Here is a 27,476-nt window from a genome sequence, read left to right as displayed (position 1 = left end):
GTTGATGGAACAAGAAGGTCATCATGATGAGGTAAGTTTGATTTTCATTATTGTTGGTTATCTGTTTAACATATTATTTTGCTACCTGGAAGGATGTTGCAAGAATACATGATGACAGTTGAGGCAAGATCAACTGTATGAATGGAAATGTATGAATGTTGAGAGAAGCTCAACATATGGTACCTAGCAATTGTGAAGTCAAGATCATCTTGGGATTGAAGTACAAGAAGATAACTTGAAGGTTAAAGGAGATCACTTTCATGAGGAAGTTATGATCAACTTGAAGTTTGGAAAGGCTCAATGCAATGCCTTTGTCTATAATATTGAAGATGAAAGTGATGAGCAAGAAAAATGACCTGGATCCTGTCACAACTCACAAGACTGAAGAGTGAAGATGGCTCCAAGATACCTCGAAAGGAAGCAAGCTCAATATGATGAGATGTAGAGAAAAGAGGGAGCCAGGCAGCTATGGAGAACTAGTAGCTAATACTCTTATGAAGACAAGCTATAAGGCTTGTGGTGTTGACTTCCCAAATTGAAAGAAAGTCGGGAATCTTCTCTAGATTGGAGAGAGAGTCAAGGAGTTTCCTTGAATAGGAGCAAGGATCTATTTCTTGGTTAAAAGAGAATAGGGTTATCCTCAATGGTTGAGAGGGAGTGATGTTGGACATCACATGTGCATTCTCTTCTCCAGGTAACGAAGAGAGAATGGTGGAGGATTGGATAAACGTTTGTGGTTTCCTTGAGGACATAACATCCAAGAAAGGAAAGGGACCAACACTCTTTGAGGACATGATGGGTATCCAAGATAAGAGTAGGCAAAGAGGACCGATATTCTTTGAAGATTCAGGGCCAAGAATCCAAGATAAGCATAGCTGTAAAATGACATACTTTGTGGACATCTGAATGGGGTATGTGCCTTGTAGAGGCAGTGTAGTATCACAGGTAAAGCCTCCCAACATAACGCTCTCGAATGAAGTTGAGCTTGCCAAGTTAGGCCTTCGTGACAATGCTGGTAATAATGATGATGCTTACAGTTTGGCTTATCAATCCGACCCTTCGTATGAGGACTCTTAAGTTTGAGAATGATGTTGTTCTGGTTGTACAATTATGAATAACTCCCTAGTTAAGAGGGAGTGTTGAAAATGTAATGAGTTTTGGTCTTTATAATTGTTGTACTCATTTCAATATGTATCCTATGTAAGAAACAAAAGAAGAAAGAAAAACTTATTATTATTAAAGCATGGGTTTCATGCTCATTTTTGATGGTCTTCTAGGTAAAAGCATGTTCCTCATGCTTCTAGGGTTTGTTAAGTCTTAGGATTTATTGTCACGAGTTGAAGGAGTCAACATCATGTTTATAAGACTCTTCTTGGCAGAATGTAATTGGAAAAAGAATTTATTTTGAGTCTAGAAAGCCCTGGAATCTCCAAAAGTACAAGTCGGCCTTGACAACTTCAAGTCAGCCTAAAGGAGGGAATTCAACCCCTTCGAAAGGCGCTATATAAAGAAGCAATTCGACCTCATTTAGCACTCACTCACTCAAGAAGGTTAATTTGTAGCTGGGAAGCAGAAGAAGAAAAGAGCAAAGGTCTAGAAGAAGAAAGGAAGGATGAAAATCTTGTTCTTGGGCTCATTCTCTCTCGCACGTGAAAAGGATTAGGGTTTCTACAGTTTCCAAGAAGGGCCAAAGTTGCAGGATTGTGTTGCAGTAAGATGAAGTGTAGTATCTTGTTGCTGGAAGGAAGAATACTCTATCTTGATCTCGTTGACCTTGGGAAGAGTTGTCTTGCTCTAGGAAGGTCTCAAGAGGAAGTTGAATTAGGGTTTTTGCAACAACAACAAGGGACAATATTGCAAGACTAAATTTCAGGTCGAGTTGTAGTATTGAAGCTGGTAGGTCGAAGTTGTAGTTTTTGAAGCTGGTTGGAGCAAGAACAAAGGAGGACTTGCTGGAAGGGTTGACTTGAAACTTGGAGGACTTGGTCTAGGGATTGGGTCTTTGTGTTTCATTTGAAGCAAATTCTATAAGAAGAGGAGCTCTCTAAGTTTTCTAGTTGGAGGGGTTTTTCCTTGGCTGAGAGCCTAATTTCTGTGTCCTCTATTATCACTGTTTTGTTCTTGATATTTGTTTGATGAAAATATCTCACTAAAGCATAAGAAGAATATTAGGGTTAAGGAAAATTGATATAATAAATTGCCACTTAAAATTTACAAACACCCCATAGCCACTTCGGAGCACCATAGGATGTTTTGCTTGGAGATCAAGGGGCCAACTCCTTTTGACCAACATTTGTGGAGGCCTCTTATTCATCATGACATTTGAGGATTCAACTAGGCCTTCCAACGACCCTTTGCACCACTATTTTATCATTTCAACTTCATTTGGATGGCTTATCTTACACATTTGAGCTATTTGGCGGGCATGTCACCAAAGTTATTGTTATTTTGCACATTATAATAATTTTAGGGGCATTTTTAGGCTAATTCGAATTAGAGGAGGCTCATATAAATAGAGCTAATCCTCATTCATTTGTTTCATCATCACTTGAGCTTGGATGTCTCTTCTCGAGAATTTCACACTTTTCTTGGTCATCTATTGGAAATCTCTTGATGCATTTCGATATTTTTGGAGCTGAAATTTTGTTCTCTCTTGTAGCCATCTTCTTGATCTTGGATTTGGATATATCTCTTGTTGTCTTGTAAGTAATCTTGTGGAAGATTTTTGCATGAAAAATGTCTAATGTGTGGAAATTTTGTAACTAGCTTTTTCTTTTGTACCCTAATTATTGAATATCATTGTAAAGGATTGTTAGATTGCAAATTTGTGCATGTTACTCATTGATAACAAGTGGATGAATGTTCCTAGTGGAGTAAAACTTGTTTTTCTTCCATGAAAGTCCATAAATCTTGGGTGGGTAACGCTAGAGAGTGCTTGCTAGGGCATCATTTTCTAGCCTCCTTGAAGACAATTTCTATCAAATTTCGAAGCACATAGATTGCATAGTTCGAGGACAAGGCATTGATATGAGTCAATTTTGTTACCACCCCCTTCTTCCCTCCTCCTTTTCTCCTCCAAAATTTTCGGCCTCCAAACCTAGACAACATAGCTAGGGCTTCCTGTGAAATTTATTTGAGGGACTATTTTTCAAATCTGTGTGGATAAGCTACTGAAATGGTGTCTCCTCTAGTGATCCTCCAGGTTTCACACAATTCCCACGTTTCATTCTTCAAGCCTTAGCTCCAACTTTGAAACTCATCTTGAGTGTTTAAGTGTGTTGGCTTTTTTGAGGGTTTGGCACATAGTATTCAGTGGAATAAATTATTCAAATCCTTTCTTTCATCCCACCTTGACCTAGGGCGTGCTTTTGAATATTCTTATCCCAAGATTATACATAAACCCTAGGTCTTGTGTGGTCCTAACCTAGGTCGTTCTCAAGAGCAGCGAAAGCTTCTATAAAGAGATATAACCATCTTACAAAGCTTCTTGAAAGATCAATATCTCTTTGGAGCCTTTACCTTAGGTCTCCTTGTTATTATTGAACACCATAAGCCCTAGGTCTAGGTCTCCTCATAGGTCTTTCTTGGAGAGCCTTTTTGTTTCTCTTGAAGCATTGAGCCTCTCTTGTGAATGGGCCTTGGAAATCACATCATACCTAGTCATTGATTCTATCATTAATAGTGATCTCCCTCGCATCGGGACTCCTCCCATTGTTGAAAATCCGTAAAGAGCAGGGGAGACTCGCTGAGGTGACAATGGGTCTTTGTTCCATTGTTGTCATTTGGTCTGGTAGTTGTCCCTTAGGTATCTCTCCTAGGACCCCTTTAAGATTGTGTGGCAACAAGTCATCGTCTAGGATTGTAGCTAGAGGTTGGCTCCATTGTTTGGAAATTTCTTGAAATGTGCTCTAGCCTTTGTACATGTGCCTTTTCAATGAGCAGGACAAAGCTTGCGCTTGATTTTTGTTGTTCCCATTTTCACCCTCGGGCCCCTTTATCCTCTCACAATATTTCCATTATGGAAGTATATCCGGTTATAGAAATGTTTTTCAGGCTGTCCTATTGTTGTATCCTTCTTTACTTCATTTTATCCTATTTTTAGCTTTTGCATTTTCTAGGAGTTCCGTTTGCACTCCCGCAATGTATCCGTATTGAATGTATCCTACAGTCCCATTGACCTATTTTTGTGGTCGTTCGTTGGACATTAATAAAACTATCTTATCTTATCTAATCCAAACATGATGTGAAAATGACAAACAAAATAATCTATGAGTTGAAGCATGATGAAATCGAAATAGGTGAACTTGGCAAGTAAAGATTGCCAAAAACAATGAAGAATTTTGAGCGCTGAATCATTGGACACCAATTTCCTATAACAAAAACAATGAATAATGCCCTACATCCTCTCTTCTTCATTGTTAGTTTCTTCAAGATCACACAACCAAACTGAAAATAAAAAATTGAGCATAAAGTTAGGGTTGTTGTGGTATAAAATTGGCTATGCTGATCTTTTAAGTGATCCCTGCTAGGCCCACCCAAAATGCAGTCTTATTGAAGCTTTTTGATTATTATATTTATGTATTTATTTTTTAATGTTGAAATCAACATTGGTGTACCCAAAATTGAGGCACGTCTACGAATTCCCCTTGGCTATGGCAATGTGTGTAAAGGTGTTGCAAGGTACAATCGGGTATAGTTGGTGGTAAGTACATGTACATTTTCGGTAAGTGGTTATGACACCTTGTACAGGTATGAGCAAACCAACATTTGGATATGGTTACCAGTGCTACACATCGAGGTTGTAAATGGTCTCTACCTTCCAAAATGCATCATACTACAATTTACAATCAAATCATAGTACATAATCATTAGAATTTAAGTCCTCATCCTCTGCATTATTTGCATAGGTTTGCTCAGTATCATTAGTCGATGCCCTGAAAGTTCAACACTGATGTTTGGAACTTGTGGTAGTCAAAGTGAATCCAAGTCCATCTAGGATAAGTCCTCTTTTGCAAATGTTGCTTTCTAAATCTCCACAACCCATTTTAAGGAGGGATCAATTTCCTCTAAGACTAGTTTTTGAATGATGAGTTTTGTTCAACAATTGGTTGTGCCTCAATCGAAGGTTGTATTAAAGAAAACCAAATCATTCAATCGTTTTTGTTCCATACAATTTCTCTTTTTTGTGTGTATATGTTCAAAGACAGTCTGATTGTGTTCATGCCTAGAAACAATTCATGCTTGGCTCAAGATTCAAGTTGCAAAATTTTGCAATTTAGGTCATTGGCCATAAAAATGCATCCCACTATAGGTTGTGAGAACAATCAAAGACAAAAGAAAATTCATGAAATGAGTTTGTAACTTTGACCATAATTTTGCAATGTCTAGAATAATGAATAATATAACTTAAAAACTTTGAAATTGCTTACCCAATAGGTTCTTGATTATGCTTTGCATAGCAATAGTCATGCGAAAGGTATCGATACTATCGCTGAAATGTAAGAGTGTCATGTCCCCATTTTATCCTTCTTCATAGTGCAGCTAGGGTGGATTTCCAGGGCAGGAGATTGCTAGGTCAGTGGAGCAGGTTTATGTCATCAGGGGTTCCGATGGAGTTTTGCGGAGTTTTTATGGGATTTGATGGCATTTGCTTGGCATATTCCATCATCTGCACAATTTGCCTTTCGTTCCATCTGATTCTGACAACTTTCACAAATGAACATTATTATTGAGAATAACTTAATTAATTATGCTCGAGGTGGCATTCCGAGGAGATTAATTGGTGGAACACCTCAGTGTAATAGCTCGTCGGAACTGGAACGAGAAGATCTACAGGATGGGATGGTTAGATATGATTTTCAATGGCTTGAGGAGACATGATGGCCAATTTACCCTTTTCCCTCATTAAAAGAATATTTTAATTGAAATAAAAGAGGGAAAAGTGCTCCATGATTAAAATAATAATAAAATAGAAGGTTCTAGAGGAGTCCATCAAATCTATAAAAGAGGAGGAGGAGACCATTGGAGGACATCTTGGATTTGAGTATTGTTTCTTGTATGAGAGGTTGAGAACTCGGTTGTCTATTCCATTGGTAGCTCCAGGACGAAAACCCTCGGGTGATTGGGCGAGATTGTGGGAGCACCCATCTCCCCTTGGTGGATTCATTCAGAATCCACAGGTGTAGTGAATGTTTTTCTGTTTTAGTTTCGAGACAGGAGGGTCATTCCCAGCTATTGTCTTGGCATACATCTATATATAATAAAGCTGGATTTTGGTTGCTGCATTTCTCATTGTTCTTCATGTTGTGATTGTTAATGAGATTTTGTGCAATTTATAGATTTATGATTTGGGTTTTACATGGCAATCTTCTGGAAAATGCATGAAAGTTTTATATGAAGTGTTTGTTCCAAAAATTTTGATTTGGGATATTACAGTGGTATCAGAGCATTGGTCCTGGCTCAGCTTGCCGGTTTCCAATTGCGGTTATTACTGTTAGAGGGTTTGCCGGAGAAGCCGAAAACTAGTCCCTAAAGCAAAATAAGAATTTACTAAAGCATCTCGACAAATTGATAAGCAACTCACCCAGTGGGAACAAAATTTCAAATTCAGGACCTTAACCCTTTATCCATTGGAAGGATCGAAACCGTGAAAGCTTATTTTTTCAACCCACTGTCGAAGCCGAATTAATTAAACATGGAGACCCAGCGCGACAGTTGGATTGAATCGAGAAGGCCAAAAATTACTTCTTCCTACACGTCGAGTAACTTGTATTCAATGTTTTTAAAACCGTTTTGAAAAACCGGTAACCGGTCATACCGGCTGGTTAGATAGCTGGCCGGTCCGAACCGGCCAAAAAACCCGGTCCAACCTTGCATTTCGCCCGATTTGAGGCCCTAACCGGTGAAAACCGGCCGGTTTATGGCATGCCCACCGATTCATGAAAAAAAGCGCTGGTGGTTTGTGGTTTAGGGGTTTTGGAGGGGAGGTAAAGGTATTTTCCCTCCAAAAACACCCTCTCCAAGCTATAAGAGACCCCTCTCACTCTCATTTGTCTCACACAACTGATTTGGAGTGTTTGTGAGCTTGGAGAGTGTGGAGTTTTTGCTGAAGTAGTCATCTTGGAGTTGGAGTTGGAGCTATTTTGGAGATAGTGTGTAGCTGTCAGTGGAGTTGCCATCTTCAAGAGGAGGCTAAGGGAGCTAGTTTGCATTTCCAGGTAAGGATTTGTACTTAATAATTCCTCATTTGAGTCTGCTGTCCATGAATTTTTTTTTTATGTGTTATAAACTTCTCACTTCTATGATCTATCATGTATGCTATAAACTCTCTAGCTCTATGCTATCAAATTTTATAGCTTGAGCCTTGCATGTGCATTTGTTTTCCTACATTTATCTTTGGTTTTCCATTTTGCTTAGCTGCAATTTTTTTTTTAAATGGCAGATTTCTTTGCAAATTGTTATTATTTCAAGCAAACATGGCTCCAAAAGGAAAGGACTGTGCATGGGCTCATTGTGATGTAATTGATGGAAAAATGATATGCAAATTATGCCATAAATCTATTGGAGGTGGGGGTATTCTTAGGTTGAAACAAGACTTGGCTGGGATAAGAGGCCAAGTAAAGCCATGTGATGCACCAAATGCACTGTTAGGTCCTATTAGGGCAGAATACATTTCCAAGCTTGAAAATTTTTATGAGGATAAGGCTAGGGAGAAAGCCATCCAAGATGACATTGCAAGGAAGAGGGAATTAGTTGAAGCCATGAAAGAGAGTGGGTATGATGATTATGAGATTCAAGACTCCACTTCTATCCCTTCCACCAATGACCCCTTTCACTATGTTCATCCTTCTATTGGCCAACCATCAAAAGGAACAAAGAGAACAAACATCCAAAGTTATTTCTCATCTTCTGCCAACATTGCCTCTTCTAATCCCACTTCCTCCCAGCCAAGTTCTCAACCCACTTTGGATCAACATTGGAAAAGACAATGCAAAGAAACTTCTCACCAATACATTGCTAGATGGTGGTATGATTCAGATATCCCATTTAATGCTGCTCGCTCACCTTATTACCAAGCTATGTGGGACTCTGTTATAGCTGCAGGAAAGGGCTTCAAAGGCCCTAGTATGCATGACTTGAGGGGAGCTCTTTTGCAAAAAGAGATATCTTCCATTGATGAGTATTTGGTTGATTTTAAAGATTCATGGCTCAAAACAGGTTGTTCCATTATGTCAGATGGATGGTCCGATGGAAAGAACCGCACTATCATTAATTTCCTTGTTTCTTGCCCTCAAGGAACCATGTTTTTGAAATCAGTTGATGCATCTGATAAGGTAAAGGATGCAATCCTTCTATTTGAGCTTTTGGATAATGTTATTCAGGAAGTTGGGGAGCAACATGTTGTGCAGGTCATCACTGATAATGCCTCAAACTATGTTCTTGCTGGAAAGATGGTTGAGGCCAAATATAAGACCATATTTTGGACTCCATGTGCTGCACATTGCATAGACCTCATGCTTGAGGATATAAGCAAAGTGGAGTGGGTAAAAAACACTGTAGAGCATGCCAAGTGCATTACAAAATACATTTACAACCACTCATGGGTATTGAACCTAATGAGGAAACACACTGGAGGCAAAGAGCTTGTTAGGCCTGCAATTACAAGATTTGCAACTCACTTCCTCACGTTGCAATGTCTCAATGGTCAACATAAAAACTTGCAGAAAATGTTTTCCTCTGATGAATGGTCTGAATCTCGGTGGGCTCGTAGACCAGATGGAAAAGACACCAAAAAGAAAGTGTTAGACACTTATTTTTGGAAAAGGTCTGTAGAGCTTGTGAAAATTACCGAGCCCCTTGTTAAGGTGCTAAGGTTGGTGGATGGGGAAAGATTGGCCATGGGCTACATTTATGAAGCTATGGATCAAGCAAAGGAGCAGATACGGGCAACTTACAAGGACAGGTTAGCTAAATATGGCCGTATATGGGAGATCATTGATAACAGATGGAACAATCAACTCGATCGTCCTATACATGCAGCCGGGTATTTTTTGAACCCAAGGTATCACTATAAAAATCGGCTAGGATATCAGCATGATGGGGAGGTCAGAGCTGGATTGATTGATTGCTTGGAGCGCATGGTCCCTAGCCATGTAGACCAGTTGGAAATACATAGACAGCTTACTATTTTCAATATGGCAAGTGGTACTTTTGGCAAAAACTTGGCAAAGATGGCAAGAGATGTGGACCAACCAGGTAAGCAATTCCAATTTCCATTTTGTTTTTCATTTCAAGTTAAAATTGTTTACGTTCTTGAATCTTTACAATTCAAATTATAAACTAAGTTACTAATTAATGTCTTTTTCTTTGCAGCACATTGGTGGGAGTCATTTGGTGGCCAGTGTCCTCAATTGCAAAGGTTTGCAATTAGAGTCTTCAGTCAAACTTGCAGTGCTTCAGGTTGTGAGGGCAATTGGTCTGTTTTTGAGCGCATACACACGAAGAAGAGAAACCGTTTGGAACAAAAATGGTTAAATGATCTTGTTTTTGTGCAATACAACCTTCGACTGAGGAGGAACCAAATGATGAGCAAATCACCTGATCTAGATCCCATTGTGTTGGACGATATTGATCCAACATCAGAATGGGTGGAGGAGACTGAAGATCCTGTGTTTGAGGCTGATTTTGATATCGACATGGCTTTAGCGGGGGATGAGGCAGATGATGTGGCGGCATCAGAACCAGGATCAGTAGCAGCGTCAAGGAAAGGCAAGGAACCAATGGAAGGCACTAGTCGTGCAGGTCGACGAACTCGTGCTTCCATTAGGTCCACTTCTATTGTCATTGGTGGCGTTGATACTGAGGTTGCAGATCAGGCTGAGGCATCCTCAGACTCTGAACCAGATGATGTCTATGTAGCTCCTGATGATGATCTTGTGTCTAGTAGTGGTGATGGACTTGATGATTGATCATGTGTACACTGTAGACTTGTAGTAGGCCAATGGCCTCATAGCTTGCAGCATTGTTTTTGGACTTTATAGGCCATTTAGAGCCTCTTTTCTTATGTATTTTGCTATTTTGTCGATGATATGTATTGTACTCGGTGCCATTTTGATATATTCACCTTTACATGGTATATAAATGAGCAAACTTTGCATATTTTGTCTCTATTGGCTTGGAATCATGGTTTTACATCTTAAAAATAGTTTTGTTTCATTAAAAATTAATCATTTAATGCATTTTTTTAAAACCGGTTCGTTTAGACCAAACTAGTCCCGGTTAGACCGGTTCCGGTCGGTAAACCGGTTCATTAGGTGGACCGGTCCGGTCACCAGTTCCGGTTTTAAAAACATTGCTTGTATTAAAAGTTCGGTTGTACTTTGGAAGTCGAGCTGCATTTCTTTTTTGCATTGTTGTCAAGATCTTCAGGGGGGACGTGATGCTGATCTATTGACTGTGGAGGAGCGAAGACTGTTGGAAATTGAGTTCTTCGGCCACGGGGACGAGATATCATCGCATATACATCGGAAAATCTGAGTGGTCCAATTTGATTTGCGGACAACGTGGGTGTCAAGCCGTCGATCCACCACCCCTACTGTAACATATTTTATTACTGCCTCTGCTGTTGATTGGTGTTGAGCGAAAGTAATTTTGAAGTTCATGGTTTCTCCAGGGTATTGAGGAGTCGAGAGTTGGATTCAAAGCAGTTCTAATAAATGTCAGAAATTTGGCACTTGACCATACGCCTGTTGAAAGAATGTGTCTAGAAGCCTGCATGGTGTTGGGCATCGGGGTCGGCGACTGTCCAAATTGATCTGCAGGGAGCTTAGTTGTGTTGATGTCATATTCCCATGCGAGTGGTTGGGCTGGATTTCGTGATAACGAAGATCCCCATTCGCATTACAAACTACGGATGGAACCTCATTGGGTAGATCCACATATCCTTGAGCTTAGTTGAGCCTTGGAGCATCGGCAATGAGTAGAGATTGCGAGCGTGGCTCATTGCCGCCGAATTGCACACATTAAGAAAGGAAATAAAACTGGAGATTCCTGCGAATAGGAAGAAGCTAATGCTGACTGGTGTTTCCCTTGAGCACAACGCGAAGTAAGTTAAGCCTAGTCAAGTCCGCTATTTTGGCGGCGGTGTGTCAAAGTGGTAAAATGCATTTTGTGCTGACCCGTGGGAGAGCAATGTCGTTGTAGCAGCAGAGACATCAGAGACCATTACGGAGCCGTGTTGTGACATTGACGACTAAAATTTCCGTGAGCGCATCAAGCTAGCATTTTTAACGTGTCATGGGGTTGGAATGCAATACGACGGGTGATTGGCTCTTTACATGAATTGGTTGGCCTGACTGTGCGCATAAGAGCCTGTTTGAGCTGCAGTCTTGTCCATGATGGAGATCAGTGCCGCCTGTGCGTAAAGTGAATGATACAAGAACATAAAGACCGATTGCAGATCTGTGTTCCTCAGAGACAGACATGGCATGTTGTCGCAGTCGAGCCAGACAAAGAGGACACATTGTTACAGGTATAGACAATCTTGTGGAGCAAATCGAAGTTTTGAGGTGTGAAGTTAGGCGTTCTTGCTAGTTAAAGACAAATTTTGAAGTTGGTTCGAGTGGGGTAACAACATATCTCTTCTTATTGGTTATACGCTGGAGCTATTGGGCATAACTGATTGGAGGACTGTGGACTAAAAAGTATTTCTTGAAGGCTGAATGCATCATTGGGCATAAAACAAGTCAGGGCATCACGACCCATAGCAGCTTGTGTGATTTTATGATACCTGTAGCCAACATTTCCTAGATTAGAGGAGAAGTGTATATTGATTGTTGGAGCAGTGGCCAGCCACCAGAGCCGTTTGCTGGCGCTGATTATTCAAACTCTCTGGGCAACGTATATACTAGGTTCACAAACTTAAGTTTTATTCCTTCTAGTTATTTGCATGGTCTTTGAATGAATGTTTTGATTTTGGTATATTCTCCTTGATAAGGCAATTTAATTGCTCATCGCAAGTTATTATACAAGTGTGCCCTGAAAACAATGCATCTGCTGGTGCATAAGACAATTGTTTTATGATTGACCTGTTTGCATGACGCTGTAGCACTGGTATGAGTTGACATGGTTATGCCTCCAATTGAGTCCTCGACCCGAGTCTGTATGTATCTATAACTTGCATAAGGATAAAACGTGTTGATGTAATCTATTATCGTATCTTGAGTTGCAGCAAATGTCATGTCTATTGCATGGGAAGGGAGCACAATTAATTGCTGAGTAGAAAAGTTGAGTAATTGACATGTGAAGGGTCCATGAATTCAGTCATAGTTTTGAGTCAAGCATTGTTATGAGCTGGTCAACTACTGGAAGTAGGATTTGCATAGCTTAATTGTATGTTGAGGGTATGATGAGCATATTGTTGAGGTGTTGTTGAATCAATTGTTCATATTACTGTCAGTAAAAGTCATGTATAAAACAACTTGATGAGCTTGCCATCATCAAAGCCAAAACATGGATCAAATCTTTATAAACCCCTGTAATGAACCAGAAACAATAAACAATAGGCCCTTCTCAAAGGGGTTCTACACCATTCTTCAAAAAGAACATCCCAAGGATGTGCAGAAAGGGCAGGAAATTGGACACCAAATCCTTGCACTTAGAACGGATTTGAAACACATGAAGGTCACATTGAAAGTTCTCTTCAAACTTGATGAACTAAATGCCCTACTTTCCAAAGTGAGTTAGTTAGAGGGGAAAAAGTTGATGTGGGCTTTGAAACCAACCATGCTAGCCTTAATACATGCCAAGTTCTTGGAGGAACCTTGTGAAGGGGTCAAACTTCCGGTTGCATCATGTCTCAGTAACATTATGAGGTTGACCGCACCCACACCTCCATTCAATGATAATGTTATGAGGAGAATTTTCAAGTTGATAACAAAGACTTTTCAGGACTTGGACAATAGTGCAGGCTCTACCTTTGGGAAGAAGCTGGAGATTTTAGAAGTTATGGCCATGACTAGGACTTATGAAATCATGTTTGATCTAGAGTGTGACGGTTTGATCTTGCAGATGTTCCAATGCTTCTTCAACATTAGGAAACATCATCCTGACAGAGTCATAACACACATGCAGTCCATCTTGTCCTCATGTATGAGAGGCCGTGATGCCATCTGTTGGGAGTTGTATTCTCGATTGTTGTCTGTTTGGAGGAGAGAGCAGTGGGTCTCACTTATTGTTTATGGTCTAGTTGAGAGGTTAGTTGAGCAGAACATTGGGCTGTTCAAGAGGTAGTTGACCAGGGAGGAGTAGCTCAGGTTTGGGGGCTCATGCAGCAAGAATGAGATGAGGAGGAAGGGACTTTGCTTCATCTACAAAGGACCTTGGGGACCTGACCACTCATGCTTGAGTGACACTGAGGAGATGACAGCGGTAGAGCAGGGAGATATTCCTTATGTCTATTAGGATGAGGACTCTTTGTTGGACGAGTCCATGGGTTCATACGATGATACCTTAGAGGAGCACAAGTCATCATTTGGAGTTGATGACAATAGCACAGATATGCATCCATGTGTGGTAGAGGAGTATGTGGAGTAGCTGATGGTTCCCATGTGGGAAAACCAAAGAGCAGATGAGTGGCTGATGACTCAACATAGAGAGCACATAGAGGAGCATGAGTCATGTCGAGTCATTGGCATCAGACCAGATTCATATGATGAGCAGTCTGTGGGTCCTAGGAGAGACATTCAGGATAGCGTGTCACCAATGATGAGTTATCATGAGAAACATATGATGGAGCGTGAGTCGGCTGAGGAGGATAAGGCACATAATATGCATGTGTAGCCTTCTTGTGAGAGCCAGATGGAGGTTCATATTGAACCCATGATGGTGGAGGAGGAGAAACCACCCTTGGGGTCAGCCACTAATGAGGAACAGACAGATGTACAGATAGCTGGCAAGGTGACATTACTCGCTGACACTTGTCCTCAGGAGATGCTGGAGTATGATAGGATAGTTTGGCAGGAGATTGGTGGACTGGAGGAGCGTGGAGTTTCCTACCAGGCAAGGGGGATGGCAATGCGTCCATCTTTGGGACTACCCATTGATGAGGTGCAAACAGATGTAGTGGCAGCCAGACAAGTTGCAACATTTTCAGGCAACAACCCTCTCCAGGAGTACATAGACGGGGCTTGCAACACTGTTTGCCCACTTTTTCCCATTAGAGGGAGAGAGGCAGGATTTCTTGGGCATGCTTGGATTGTCTAGGTAGAGCATCAACAACTGAGCATGGACCAGTTTCAGTGTAGCAGACATATCCCTTGCACAGGTTTCCATGTGTTGGATTGGCGAGAGACCATGAGTTGGTATCCTTTTGATGGAGTGTCATTTTTAGTCAGGAGCATTTATTGCAAGAGCCCTCTAGGGTGAGGAATATCACATGCTTCAGTTGGCAGCAGGATGTAGGCTGGCCACTCATCAGTATTTCAGCACTACAACATGATGAGGTTGACCTTGGTCTATGCCAAGAGTTGGATTGGAGAGAGGTGATGAGTTGGTACGCAACAGGTGGAGAAACATTCACAGCCAGAGTTATAGCACAACAGGAGCCGTGGAGCCTTGATGCTCCTTCTTGGCGGCATTGGGATCTAGGGGGATTTGCTAATGATGGGTTCCATCGGAGATTGATCTGGGATCTGGGCATTGAGGAGTTCGTCCATGGTGGGTTGACACAAGAGCAGAGCGTCACCTTGATCCAGGTGGATGTTGGTGGCCACCCACCTATCCCATTTGGACCCCCACAACTGTCTCTTTCAGCGTTTTCAGTTTCTTAAATTGTAGCACAGTTTACTATTTTTAGCAGTTTTTCGCGTCCTGAACTTCCGGAGTCGTTTTGAGGCCCTAAACAACATTTTTTGGGAAATCTGGGGCAACATGGGTCCATGGACCGATGTTGCCTCCCAAAGTGGTAGTGCTCGGATAGATCTTTCTAATGAGCTATTGTACGCGTCAAACGGAGATCGTATGCCAAAGTTATGACCCCGGGAAATTGATGCACCAATTTACCCAAACGGGGCCCACAATTTGGCGTTTCATCTTCTAGGGTTAGGTTTCGGGATGTGAAAGGTTTTCCATTGTTTCTCAACAATAAATAGGCCTTCGAGCCTCATTATAACACAGTTCAGAGGCATGTAGCCACCACATCTTGTCTCAGAGATAAGCTACCATCGCCCTAGCTGGTTTATTTCCATTTTTGGTTGTAAGCATATTTCAGTATTTTCCATTAATGAAATGAAGTATTATTTCCGCTGCCTCTTTGTGTATATGGTTATCTCTGTAATTTGTTGCGTTCCTGTTTAAGTTCGGATCAGTGGTATCAGAGCGGTTTGCTTTTTCTCTGTTTTTCTTTGCATGTCCCCAACGAGGTCGGGATATAAGGAGTTAGGGCTTGAACTGGTCGAACCTTTGCAAGACCAGCCTCGCAAATCTCGACGGCCTCCCGTGGCGGATGAGAAGAAAGACGAGGGAGCAGGAGATCCTATCAAAATCTTGCTCGAAGAAGCCCTCGAGCGACAACGGAACGCGATGATGGACAGTTTTGCCCAAATCCTTTAGCAGCTACCCAAAAGTGATGCATCGGCTTCTAGCAGCTACTCTAGAAATGCCGCGCCCTTTAAGGTACAAGTTAATTTTGAAATCCCCATATTTGAGGGTTAGATAGACGCAGATGTCATAGATAAATGGTTAAATTTGTTGGAGGGTTATTTTTCTGTTCATGAATTTTCGAGTCGGGAAAAGATTGTTTTCGCTCTTCTCAAAGCAACCCCCCACGTCAAGGACTGGTGGGAAACCTACTGCGAGCAAAAGGATGAAAGTACAGGCTCACTATTTTCAGCCGTACCCACTTGGAATGACTTCCGGGATGCCATCAAGGAGCAGTACTACCCTGTCAAAAGCTATGAGGACAAATACATCAGATGGACCACATTGCGGCAGGGACGAGACCAAGATGTGTCGGTTCACAAACATTTTTCATACCCTTCGCACACAGTTGGGTATCAAAGATTCTGAGCTACATCTGGTACTCAAATACCGCGGCTGCCTACACAGATACATCCAGGAGGAGATGGAGTTCTTGAACATCTCCTCACTCGGCACAGCATACCGATACGCTGTCAAAATCGAGCAAAAGTTCAAACAGAAGAAGCGAGACTTTGGATCTGCAAATCCGAAGCCCAAAGGACAAAGCCAAGGCGGGGTGACCCAAGACAACCCGTCGAAGCCGCAAGAAAAGAACAACACCACGAGGCCGAAGGACACAGGAAAGTGGTGTGAGTTCCACAAGAGTCCCACTCATAACACAAGTGAGTGTCGAACCAAGCAGTCGCTGGTGGTCGAGTTGAAGGCTTCTGAATCAGATGCATGTTCTGACCCTGAGCCAGAATCTGACAAGGGGAATGGCAAAGGGAAGCAGATCATTGATGCGGATCCCAACGCCACTGTTGCCACCGCCAAGATCCAGAAAAATGAGCCCGAAAATCCAGAGGAAGGGGAGCATCTTTTCCACTCACACATGTGGGTGAAGGGGTTGGCGCTGCAATTCATTGTCGACAGTGGTAGCCAAAAGAACCTTATTTCAGCAGAGGTCGTGAAGCGGTTGGGCCTACCGACTACACCACACCCCCAGCCGTACAGTATCGGACGGCTTCATGAAGGACGGGATCTCAAAGTTTGCCAACAGTGCCGCCTTCCCTACAGCATCAAGCCCTTCACAGACGAGGTATTATGTGATGTTACACCTCTGGATGTTTGTGATGTATTACTAGGCCAACCATACTTGTGGAGGCGACATGCTGTGTATGAGTCAAGGCCTCGTGCTGTCATTATTTCTTTGAATAATTCATTATACAGGATACCGGAGGTAGCCCCACCTACCGCCACATCTTTGATCACCGCTAAGAAAGGCAGCAAGCTCATCTCCCAGACCAGGAAATTCATTTGTCTGGTTCACTCCCAAAGTAAGGGGAAGATCGTTGCTACGTCCATGACCCCTGCAAAGAGTTCCTCCATGCAAGAACAGCAGCGGCAAAGGGATACAGTCATGACAGAACACAGGAACAACTTCTCCTCACCCACAGGGGTACCACACAAGTTTCAGGTGGGTGACAAACTTTGGTTACATCTGCAAAGAGAATGCCTTACCAGAACCCATCAGAAACTCAGACCACTCCGATATGGTCCTTACACCAGTACCCAGGCTACGGGAAACAATGCTTTGAAGCACAACATTCCGCCATTCCTTCGCTTGCACCGAGTGTTCAATGTGGACCATCGTTGACCATGCTTCCCACCATTTCTAGACACATCAAAGATTGCAGAACAGCTCACTAGAGACCCAGATCAACAAAAGCTTCCTCATCTCAGGGAGGAACTCAACGCAATGGGGACCATTGCTTCCTAAGGGGGGAGGAATGATCCAGGTGGATGTTGGTGGCCACCCACCTATCCCATTTGGACCCCCACAACTGTCTCTTTCAGCTTTTTCAGTTTCCTAAATTGTAGCACAGTTTACTATTTTTAGCAGTTTTTCGGGTCCTGAACTTCCGGAGCCGTTTTGAGGCCCTAAACGACGTTTTTTGGGAAATCTGGGGCAACATGGGTCCATGGATTGATGTTGCCTCCCAAAGTGGTAGTGCTCGGATAGATCTTTCTAACGAGCTATTGTACGTGTCAAACAGAGATCGTATGCCAAAGTTACGACCCCGGGAAATTGATGTACCAATTTACCCAAACGGGGCCCACAATTTGGCGTTTCATCTTCTAGGGTTAGGTTTCGGGATGTGAAAGGTTTTCCATTGTTTCTCAACAATAAATAGGCCTTCGAGCCTCATTGTAACACAGTTCAGAGGCATGTAGCCACCACATCTCTTCTCAGAGATAAGCTACCATCGCCCTAGCTGGTTTATTTCCATTTCTGGTTGTAAGCATATTTAAGTATTTTCCATTAAAGAAATGAAGTATTATTTCCGCTGCCTCTTTGTGTATATGGTTATCTTTGTAATTTGTTGCATTCCTGTTTAAGTCCGGATCACACCCAATGGTTTGTATGGGATCATGTCATTGGGTCTCAACTGCGTTGGACCACCAGATTGGTCCACATATTTGGATTTCTTGGGGGCAAGCAATCTTGGGGTGGGAGGACTATCATGTCCCTATTTTTATCCTTCTTCATAGTGCAGCCAGGTTGGATTTCCAGGGCAGGAGATGGCTGGGTTAGTGGAACATGTTTATGTCATCATGGGTTCCAGTGGAGTTTTGCGGAGTTTTTATGGGATTTGATTGCATTCGCTTGGCATATTCCATCATTTGCACAATTTGCCTTTTGTTCCGTCTCATTCCGACAACTTTCACAAATGAACATTATTATTGAGAATAACTTAATTAATTATGCTCGAGGTGGCATTCCGAGGAGATTAATTGGTGGAACACCTTAGTGTAATAGCTCGTCGGAACCGGAACAAGAAGATCTACAGGATGGGATGGTTAGATGTGAGTTTTAGTGGCCTGAGGAGACATGTTGGCCAATTTACCCTTTTCCCGCATTAAAAGAATATTTTAATTGAAATAAAAGAGGGAAAAGTGCTCCATGATTAAAATAATAATAAAATAGAAGGTTCTAGAGGAGTCCATCAAATCTATAAAAGAGGAGGAGACCATTGGAGGACATCTTGGATTGAGTATTGTTTCTTGTATGAGAGGTTGAGAACCTGGTTCTCTACTCCATTGGTAGCCCCAGGATGAAAACCCTCGGGTGATTGAGAGAGATTGGGCGAGTTCCTATCTCCCCTTGGTGGATTCATTCATAATCCACAGGTGTAGTGAATGTTTTTCTGTTTCAGTTTGAAGACCGGAGGGTCATTCCCAGCTATTGTATTGGCATACATCTATATATAATAAAGCTGGATTTTGGTTGCTGCGTTTCTCATTGTTCTTCATGTTGTGATTTTTAATGAGATTTTGTGCAATATAGATTTATGATTTGGGTTTTACATGGAAATCTTCTGGAAAATGCATGAAAGTTTTATATGAAGTGTCTGCTCCAAAAATTTTGATTTGGGATATTACAAGGAGCTTATTATGTATCTGCTCCAGTTTTTTCTTCTTTCCTTGTGCTCTACACGCTTGCACAATTCTTCTTTTACCTTCTCATTTGCTTCAAAGTGTTTTGTATAGTGGCACTTTGGGCTCATGTAATAGCATACTATAGGTTGATGGGGCTGCAGGTTTCATCTCTCATCAATGATTTTCCAGTTGGAAGATGCTTTGGTTTTTCATCTATGTCTGCTGCCTTCATTGCCTCTTTGGCCTGATCCCCATGCTTAGAAACAAACTTCATGGTGGGTTTATCAACACCTACCAGTTGCAACACTTCAAGAAGAGAGTAGCTAAATTTGACTATCTGATTGGCCTTTTGGCTAAATTTATTTTCATAAACTTTATTCGCGATTTGTTTCCCTTGAGTCTTGTGACGCCACTCAAATGTATTCCAATTATCACAAGAAAACATCTTTTGCAAGTTGTTCTTCTGGTCAATGAGAGGTTGCAATGTAGGAATGTTTGTCACAAAAATTGTAATGTTTGGCCTCACAGGCTCCATGCACCTAGTGTTTTTCCTCATAAGGTTCAAGACCCATGTGTGGTTGTACATATAGTTGTTTATGCATTTTGCTTGATCCATGACCCTCTTCACCCCCTCAAGTTTGCCTATGTGCTTAAGCATAGGGTTCAAATGGTGTGCTACTCATGGGTCCAGAAAATGGTGGGGTATTTACCCTTCAGCAGCTTACCTGTGATAACATAGTTAGAGGCATTGTTAGTGACGATTTGGAAAAACGTTCTTCACCCTCGCCTCCATAACGACTTCTTCCAAAAGATGAAATAGTGAAATAATAACTATGCATCCTTCCCCTGATTGTATACATCCAATGATTTAAGGAACATTGTTCTTTGCGGGCAAGAAATGAGCAAATTAATAAATGTGCAGGATCATCTGTTAGTGGAACTGATGGACATGATGGAGCAAACTTTTTTATTCCATGAGTAGTAATTTCTGTGAGTGATTCACCTGTTTGTGAAATTCTTTCTCTAGAAGTGTCTCCTTGATATCATGAAAACTTGGGCCTTTGAAGCCCAAACCACATGGGGCTATAGCTTCTATCATAGGTTGATAATAAAGGGAGTTGGTAGCATTTAACGCTAAGTTTGAGTCGTCCCACCATCAAGCCATGCGTTTCCAAGCAACTTCCTTTTCCTGATTCTTCCATTTCCTATCAATGGTGTGCTGAGAACCAAGGGTGGTGCAAGGTACAAAGAATGGTTCAACCCTTTGGCTCTTAGGCTTGGGTGTGCCACGATCAACCTCTTGTCTGGGAGGGAACATTGGGGCTCTAAAGGGTTCTGTAGCAGGATTAGAGGAGTCTTCAAAACTGGGGTTTTCACTATCATGTACAGTTCCATTTCTCCGTCTTTGTTTTTTTTTACCTTTATTTTTGCTTGGTTTTACTTTTTTCTAACTTTTAAGGTTGTCTTCCTAGAGGCTAGATGACCTTCACAAGGCGCTTTGCGAGCTTTTATGAAGAGGACATTATTTACTATGTCTTGGGCAAGTTTATCAGTTTGTGAATGACACTAGATGTTTGATAGCAGATAGGATGATTCATCTCTCCCTAGCTCTAGCTGAAGTGGATTTGGATTGCAGTCTCACTTTACAACTATATCATTATTCTAGGCATTTGTAAACTACTTATTTAATTTTTAGATTAGGCTTGTTAATGGATTTATTTTCATCTTTTAGAGAAGCTTTTTTTTGGGGTTTCTCTTCAGATAAGTGTATTTATATTGTAGGGAGTGAGATGGTTGATGCATTTAGTTTCTTATAATGGCTTGACTTCAGTAAAGTTCGTGTAGTTTTAGAATTTGAGTAGTTCGTTTATGCTTTTAGTGTTTGGTTGAATGGAATATTGATAATCTCATTCACCTTAGTAGTAATTTAAGTAATAGTATCGATATTGTTGTGTTTCATATTTAGCCATGTGGTTCAGGTTTGATGCACTTTGTTCTCTTTTGAATTTCATTGCTTATGGGACTGATTTTTATAATATCATGGAGTATAAAAAGTAGCTGATGGTATTGACTTTGATAATATCATAAAGCATACAAAAAGGTAGGATTGTTTAATTTCTTTTAGTCTTTTGTAATGTGATTGAGGACTTTTCCTTAAAAGCATGCATTTCATAGGGTTTGTTCTATTTTATGATAATGTTTTTGTCGTTTTATGGCTTTTCCTTTGAACCCCTGCTGATTATATTTCCTTCCTGTCTCTTCAAGATAATCAGATGAGTAATATTTAGTGTTCTTGGTTCCCTATGATGTTGAACAAGACCTTGAGTTTCATTATGTCACTTTTGCGTAGAGTAGGCAAGTAGGAGGCGGGATAAGTGTAGGATTTGGAAATTGGATGTTGGAAGAATCTGAGATATTTGTATTAACAGGTTTGTTGAGCTACTATGGCAACTTTCTGCGCATGCCCTACGAGAATTTCATAAACGAACTTTTCCAGCTGATGTAGTGGGTAAGCCATTACCAGCGTCTTTGACGGAGGTAGCCACTCAAAGCTCACATGCACCAGCATTGCTTGCTGTAACAAAGGTAGCAGTTCCCTTGCTGTATAATGTGGTTTGTTTTTTATACTTTATTAAAGTACCTGTTGCATTTGAATATTGAACTTTTAACACCCTGAATTATATGTTTCATTAAAGTTGTTTAGAATTATGCTTGAAAAGTGAACACTGTATAGATTGATATGATTTCAAGGAAGATGCTCGCAACTTAACATGAAGGAAACACTTAGGATATATTGCTACCTGTTATCACTTGAATTGTGCTTTGAGGTGTCAAATTATCCTAAAACCAGCTATCTAAGCAAACATATCAGATCTATAATCTAGCTACTTGCTGGAATTATTAGCTCTTGCATGCGGTGGAAACGAGAAAAGCAATCGCAGTGTGCAGAATTTTTTTTCTGCTCCTCTAGATCAGGTCATCATCGAAAATATCTTCAGAACTTACAAGAACTCCCTTACAAGGAAAATGGCTTTGAGAAATTGACAAACGAACAACAAACCTGGAAAAATTTCAGTCTGCACAAAAATCGAGGCAGATCTGCACCAAATGTGCAGCCTGCTCTGCAATCCATACGGCTGTACAGAATCGATACAACTTTCTCTACAATCCATATGGATGACTGTACAGCCTGCTCTGCTGCACTGTACAGCTAATCTTCTCCTTGCTGCTGACTCAGTACCTTTTCCTTGCTGAACTACTGCCGAAACTCCTCGTCAATGGCTGAAAATCAGATCTTTGGTTTTCTCTTTCACTCACATGACTTGTGAAATGAATGCTTTCTGTGTGTCTTTGTCCTTTGCCCTCTCTTTCTTTTATAACTTTGTCCTTTGCCCTTTGCCCAGTCTGGCAGTTTCTCTCTGGCAACGATCCCTTTGATGAAGGGCTTCCCAATGTTGCACGTAGCGGGGACGTTTTTTGGAAGCGGGGACGCAGAAGCGTCATTTTCCAATAATCTAGGAAGCGAAGCGTCTGCTATATATATATATTTATATATATTTTTTGCATTTATACTCAAAACAAACATCCCAAACACGCGGAAACGTCCAAAACAGGCGGAAGCGTCCTAGAAGCGTCCGAAACAGGTGGAAGCGCGCTTCCGGGGACACTTCCTGTACGAATCCGCACGGGACGCGCTTCGGGCTTTAGAACCGGGGGGGGGGGGGGACGCTTCCTGCAACATTGGGGCTTCCATTCCTTGGTGAACGCTTTCAAGGCGATCCTCACCATATCATTCTCTTAAATAGTCACACCGATGACAACAAGCTCATATTTGACCTGAGATATTCTCGTCAGATACGAAGTCACTCCTTCACCTTGTGTCATCTTGGTGGACTTCCACTTATCCTCCAATAGCAATACCCGGTTCTCGTTCTTATTCTGGAACAAATTCTAAAGAGCCATCTACATCATTGTTTTAAGAAATGACCGTTTTGAAACCGAAACGGCCTGGTTGATCCGAGTCAATAGCCAAATATATGACCCGGCCCTTGAAACGGTTCAGTTGGCCAAGTCACCCATGACTCGGCCAACTCGGCCGTTTCCGTTATGACTCGGCCGAGTCACAAACAAACGGCCCAGGCACACGTAAACAACGTTTTATTATTTTTTTAATGGATTTTTTTGGTGGTTTTTGATTGGTTTGGATGTCAAGTAGTTATATGAATTTGCTAAATGATTTTTGGGGTCCATTCCCCCCCCCCCCCCCCAAAAAAAAAACCCTATTTAACACACCCAAGTGCTCTCATTCACTCACACCAATCTTATGCATTTGAGTGAGAGTCTTCTTTGAGAGTTAGTGAGCAGTTCTTGAGCTTGTTTTGGAGCAGCAGTGAGGAGTCTTGGAGGAGCATTGTAGCTGGAGTGAAGAGCTTCTTGGGCAGCGATTTGGAGCAGCATTGAGGAGCTGATTCTTGGAGCAAGCTTGAGGAGGCAGTTTGTGCCTGGAGGTATTTTTTTTCACCTCTATAAATCTGTTTTTGCTTAGTAAATTTTAGGTGCATATCTAGAAATTTTAGAGAGTGTTTTTTGTCAAATAAATGAACATTGAATCAAGGTTTTTTTTTTTTTCATTTTCAGATTGTTTGCTTTCATTTCCTAGTCAAAAAATGGCACCTAGGGCAAGAGATCCTGCTTGGGCATATGTTGAAATGGTTGATAGTCAAATGCAATGCAAATTTTGCCATAGGAAAATTAAGGAAGGTCCTGGGGGCATTAATAGGCTGAAACAACACTTGGCAGGGATTAGAGGCCAAATTACCCCATGTACCTCACCAGAAATTGGGGAGATTAGGAAGAATTTGTTGGCCAGCTTTGTGAAATTTAAAGAAGTTAAGGCTAGGCAAAGAGATACAGGCTGAAATTGGGAGGAAGAGGGAGATACAAAAAATGATGGCTGCCAACCCCCATTATGATTTTGAGGGTTCTTCCTCTATCCCTCAAACTGATACATCCAACCCTTTCCGATATGTTCCTCCCTCTTTTGGTTCTGTTCAAGATAAGGGAAAGGGTAGAATGAAAAAGGGTGATGTGACTATCAAAAGTTATTTCACTCCCTCCTCTCCATCAGATGCACATGGTCTTGAAGTTAGTAAAACTCAAATGCAACCCACTTTAGATGACCATTGGAAGAAAGAATTGAGGGAGACTGCTTGTGAGTACATAGCTAGATGGTGGTATGATGCTGATATCCCCTTTAATGCTGCTCGTTCACCATATTATGAGCCTATGTTTGATGCCATACATGCTGCTGGAAAAGGCTTCAAAGGCCCTACTATGCATGAGCTAAGGGGGTTTCGTTTGCAGAAAGAAATTCAATCCATTAATGAGTATTTGCAAGAGTTCAGGGACTCATGGGCAAGAACAGGGTGTACCATCATGTCAGATGGATGGACTGATCAAAGAAACCGTACCATCATAAAATTTCTTGTCTTCTGCCCACAGGGAACCATGTTTTTAAAATCAGTTGATGCATCTGATAAGGTAAAAGATGGCCACTTGTTGTTTCAGCTATTGGATCAGGTTGTTGAGGAGGTGGGGGTGGCTAATGTTGTTCAAATAATCATAGATAATGCCTCTAACTATGTTCTTGCTGGTAAACTGTTAGAGGAAAAACACAAGACCATCTTTTGGACCCCATGCGCTGCACATTGCATAGACCTCATGCTTGAAGATATTGGAAAATTAGATTGGGTCAAAAACATTATAGATCATGCCAAAAGCATAACAAAATTTATCTACAATCATACATTGGTTTTGAGCCTCATGAGGAAACACACTGGGGGCAAGGATATTATTAGGCCTGCTATCACTAGATTTGCTACACATTTTTTGACATTGCAATCTATGCTTTCCCAACATAGAAACTTGCAAAAGATGTTTTCCAGTGATGAATGGAATCAAAGCAATTGGTCTAACAAACCAGAAGGCAAAGAATTGAAAAGGAAAGTCCATGAAGAAACTTTTTGGAGAAAGGCAGCAGAGATTGTGAAGCTTGCTGAGCCACTAGTTAAGGTGTTGCGGTTGGTGGATGGGGAAAGGTTGGCTATGGGCTTCATTTATGAGGCTATGGATCAAGCAAAGGAGCAAATAAAGACGGTATACAAGGATAGAGTGGCAAAGTATGGGCCCATTTGGGCAATCATTGATGAAAGATGGAACAATCAACTCCATCACGCTATACATGCAGCTGGGTATTTTTTGAACCCACGGTATCATTATAAAGCTAAGGAGTCAGGAGCTTTGAGGGGGGAGGTCAGAGATGGACTGATTGATTGCATTGATCGCATGATCCCATTGGAGTCTGATCAGTTGGAGATACACCAATAGGCCAATATCTTCAGCAATGCAGCAAGTACCTTTGGGAAGAACCTAGCAAAGATTGCAAGAGAAGCAGATGAGCCAGGTAAACAAAAATTTCAATTTTCAAATTCTTAATAGTTTTACTTTTTTTTTAAAGTTTGTTAAATCGTTTATAATTTGAAAGTTAGATTTAATTTTTAATTTTGTTGAGCTAACTCATTACACTCCTATGTTTTTTGCAGCACAATGGTGGGAGGCCTTTGGTGGCCATTGTCCTAAATTGCAAAGGTTTGCAATTCGTATTTTGAGTCAAACTTGCAGTGCATCTGGGTGTGAGCACAATTGGTCTGTCTTTGAGAGGATTCACACAAAGAAGAGAAACCGTTTGGATCAAAAACGGTTAAATGATCTAGGTTATGTCCAATACAACCTTCGGCTCAGACGAAACCATTTGCTGAACAAAAGACCTGATTCAGATCCCATTGTGTTGGAAGACATTGATCCAACATCAGATTGGGTAGTGGAGAGTCGTCCAGCAGAGTTTGATCCTGATGAGGATCTTGATGTAGATTTAGAAATGGAGACATCAGTTGAACTTGAACATGTTGTTCAACTTCAGCCTGTTCAGTTGAATGCAGATCCCAATCCACCAGCCTCAGTCTCACAGCCAGCAAGGACTCCAGTTGTAGGTGCTTCCTCTGCTCAGCCATGACAGAAGCGCAACCGCATATCTACTCTATCTCTGCTTGCATCTACTGCAGTTGCACAGCCTGCTAGTGGTACCACTTCTACAGTTGCAGTTGGAGATGATGATGATGAGGAGGAGCCATGGGGCCCCCTGTTTGACTCTGATGATGATGATCCAGAGATTGATTGACATGATCTTGGCTCCTCTGATAGTAGTTACTAGCCAGTAGTACTGTAGTACTAGTACTGGAGTCTGGTCACCGTCACAGTTTACTTTTGTTGTAGAGGCCATTTCTAGCCTCCTTGGTTATGTGTTTTTTGTTTTGAGTCTTTGATCATGTATGACAGTTGACTATGTATTGCCATTGGGTACCATTTTGATATAATGGATTGGTTCATGAGCCTACTTTGATCATATGTTGTCTTCCATCTATATTATAATGCTGTGTGTTTGGAAACATGAATGAAAATCTTTAAAATTATGTTTTTTTATATAAAAAATAAATATTTAATGTATTTTTTCCAACGACCGAGTCATTGAAATCGAACCGGCCGAGTCATTACCGTTTCGGAGTCGGAGTCGATCCTCGGTCGAGTCGGAGTTGGAGTCGGAGTTTTAAAACTATGATCTACATCTCATGTGCAGTGTTCTTCCCGAACAAATGAGGTATTAGAGGATCCTTCGCACCATCAAGGATGATCAATCTTGCCCTTGTATCCAAATCCTCGTACACTTCGAGCTCCTTTGGGTCAGTTGGCTTCTTTATGACTGTCTCGGCGAACTCCCAAATCCTGTTGACCTACACGACCAACTCGATCCTTTCCTTCCATGGACTATAGTTGGACAATCTCTCCAACCTGTCCTCATATAGGATACTTGCTACAACTTCAACATTGTTACCTACAATGTGACCAACTCCCTCTTAAGTTGTACTTCGCTATGCACAACTTTGATTCACTGACTTCCAAAGTAGCTCGAACCGAGCTCTGAAACCCATGTTGAATTTCCACGATCTTGGGTCTAGGATAGAATCTTGGAATCTTTGACACTACCAAACCAAGAATCTCAACATAACTACTTTGCACAACGGAAGAATATAAAGCAATAAATCACATATGCACAAGTATACACAATTTTTAACAAAATATTGTACAATAATGTACAACACAATCTTCATTATATTAATCCAATTTGAATAATACAACAGTCTAGGGAATACAAGATACAATGACAATCACGTTGCGCATACTCTATGTTGTATCTTGTCCTGCTGGTCCTTTGCTCCTGTTCTACTCTCTAGCTACCCCTTAGT

The 27,476-nt window shown here is 41.4% G+C and overlaps 1 protein-coding gene across 1 annotated transcript in view; it reads left to right on the top strand.

Moving 5' to 3' along the window:
* Nucleotides 1-27,476, top strand: part of LOC149262275 (AUGMIN subunit 6-like) — a 307,382-nt gene that overhangs the window by 52,480 nt on the left and 227,426 nt on the right. Inside the window, exon 4 of the mRNA XM_089423872.1 lies at nt 21,546-21,702. Coding sequence (XP_089279998.1) covers nt 21,546-21,702 — 157 coding nt within the window. The remainder of the gene's footprint in view (nt 1-21,545; nt 21,703-27,476) is intronic.

This window comes from Pinus tabuliformis, chromosome 6 (assembly GCF_031772625.1).
Source record: "Pinus tabuliformis cultivar Carrire ecotype Pingquan chromosome 6, CPIR1, whole genome shotgun sequence".
Taxonomy (NCBI): domain Eukaryota; kingdom Viridiplantae; phylum Streptophyta; class Pinopsida; order Pinales; family Pinaceae; genus Pinus; species Pinus tabuliformis.
This window is presented reverse-complemented; position numbering and strand designations above follow the sequence as displayed.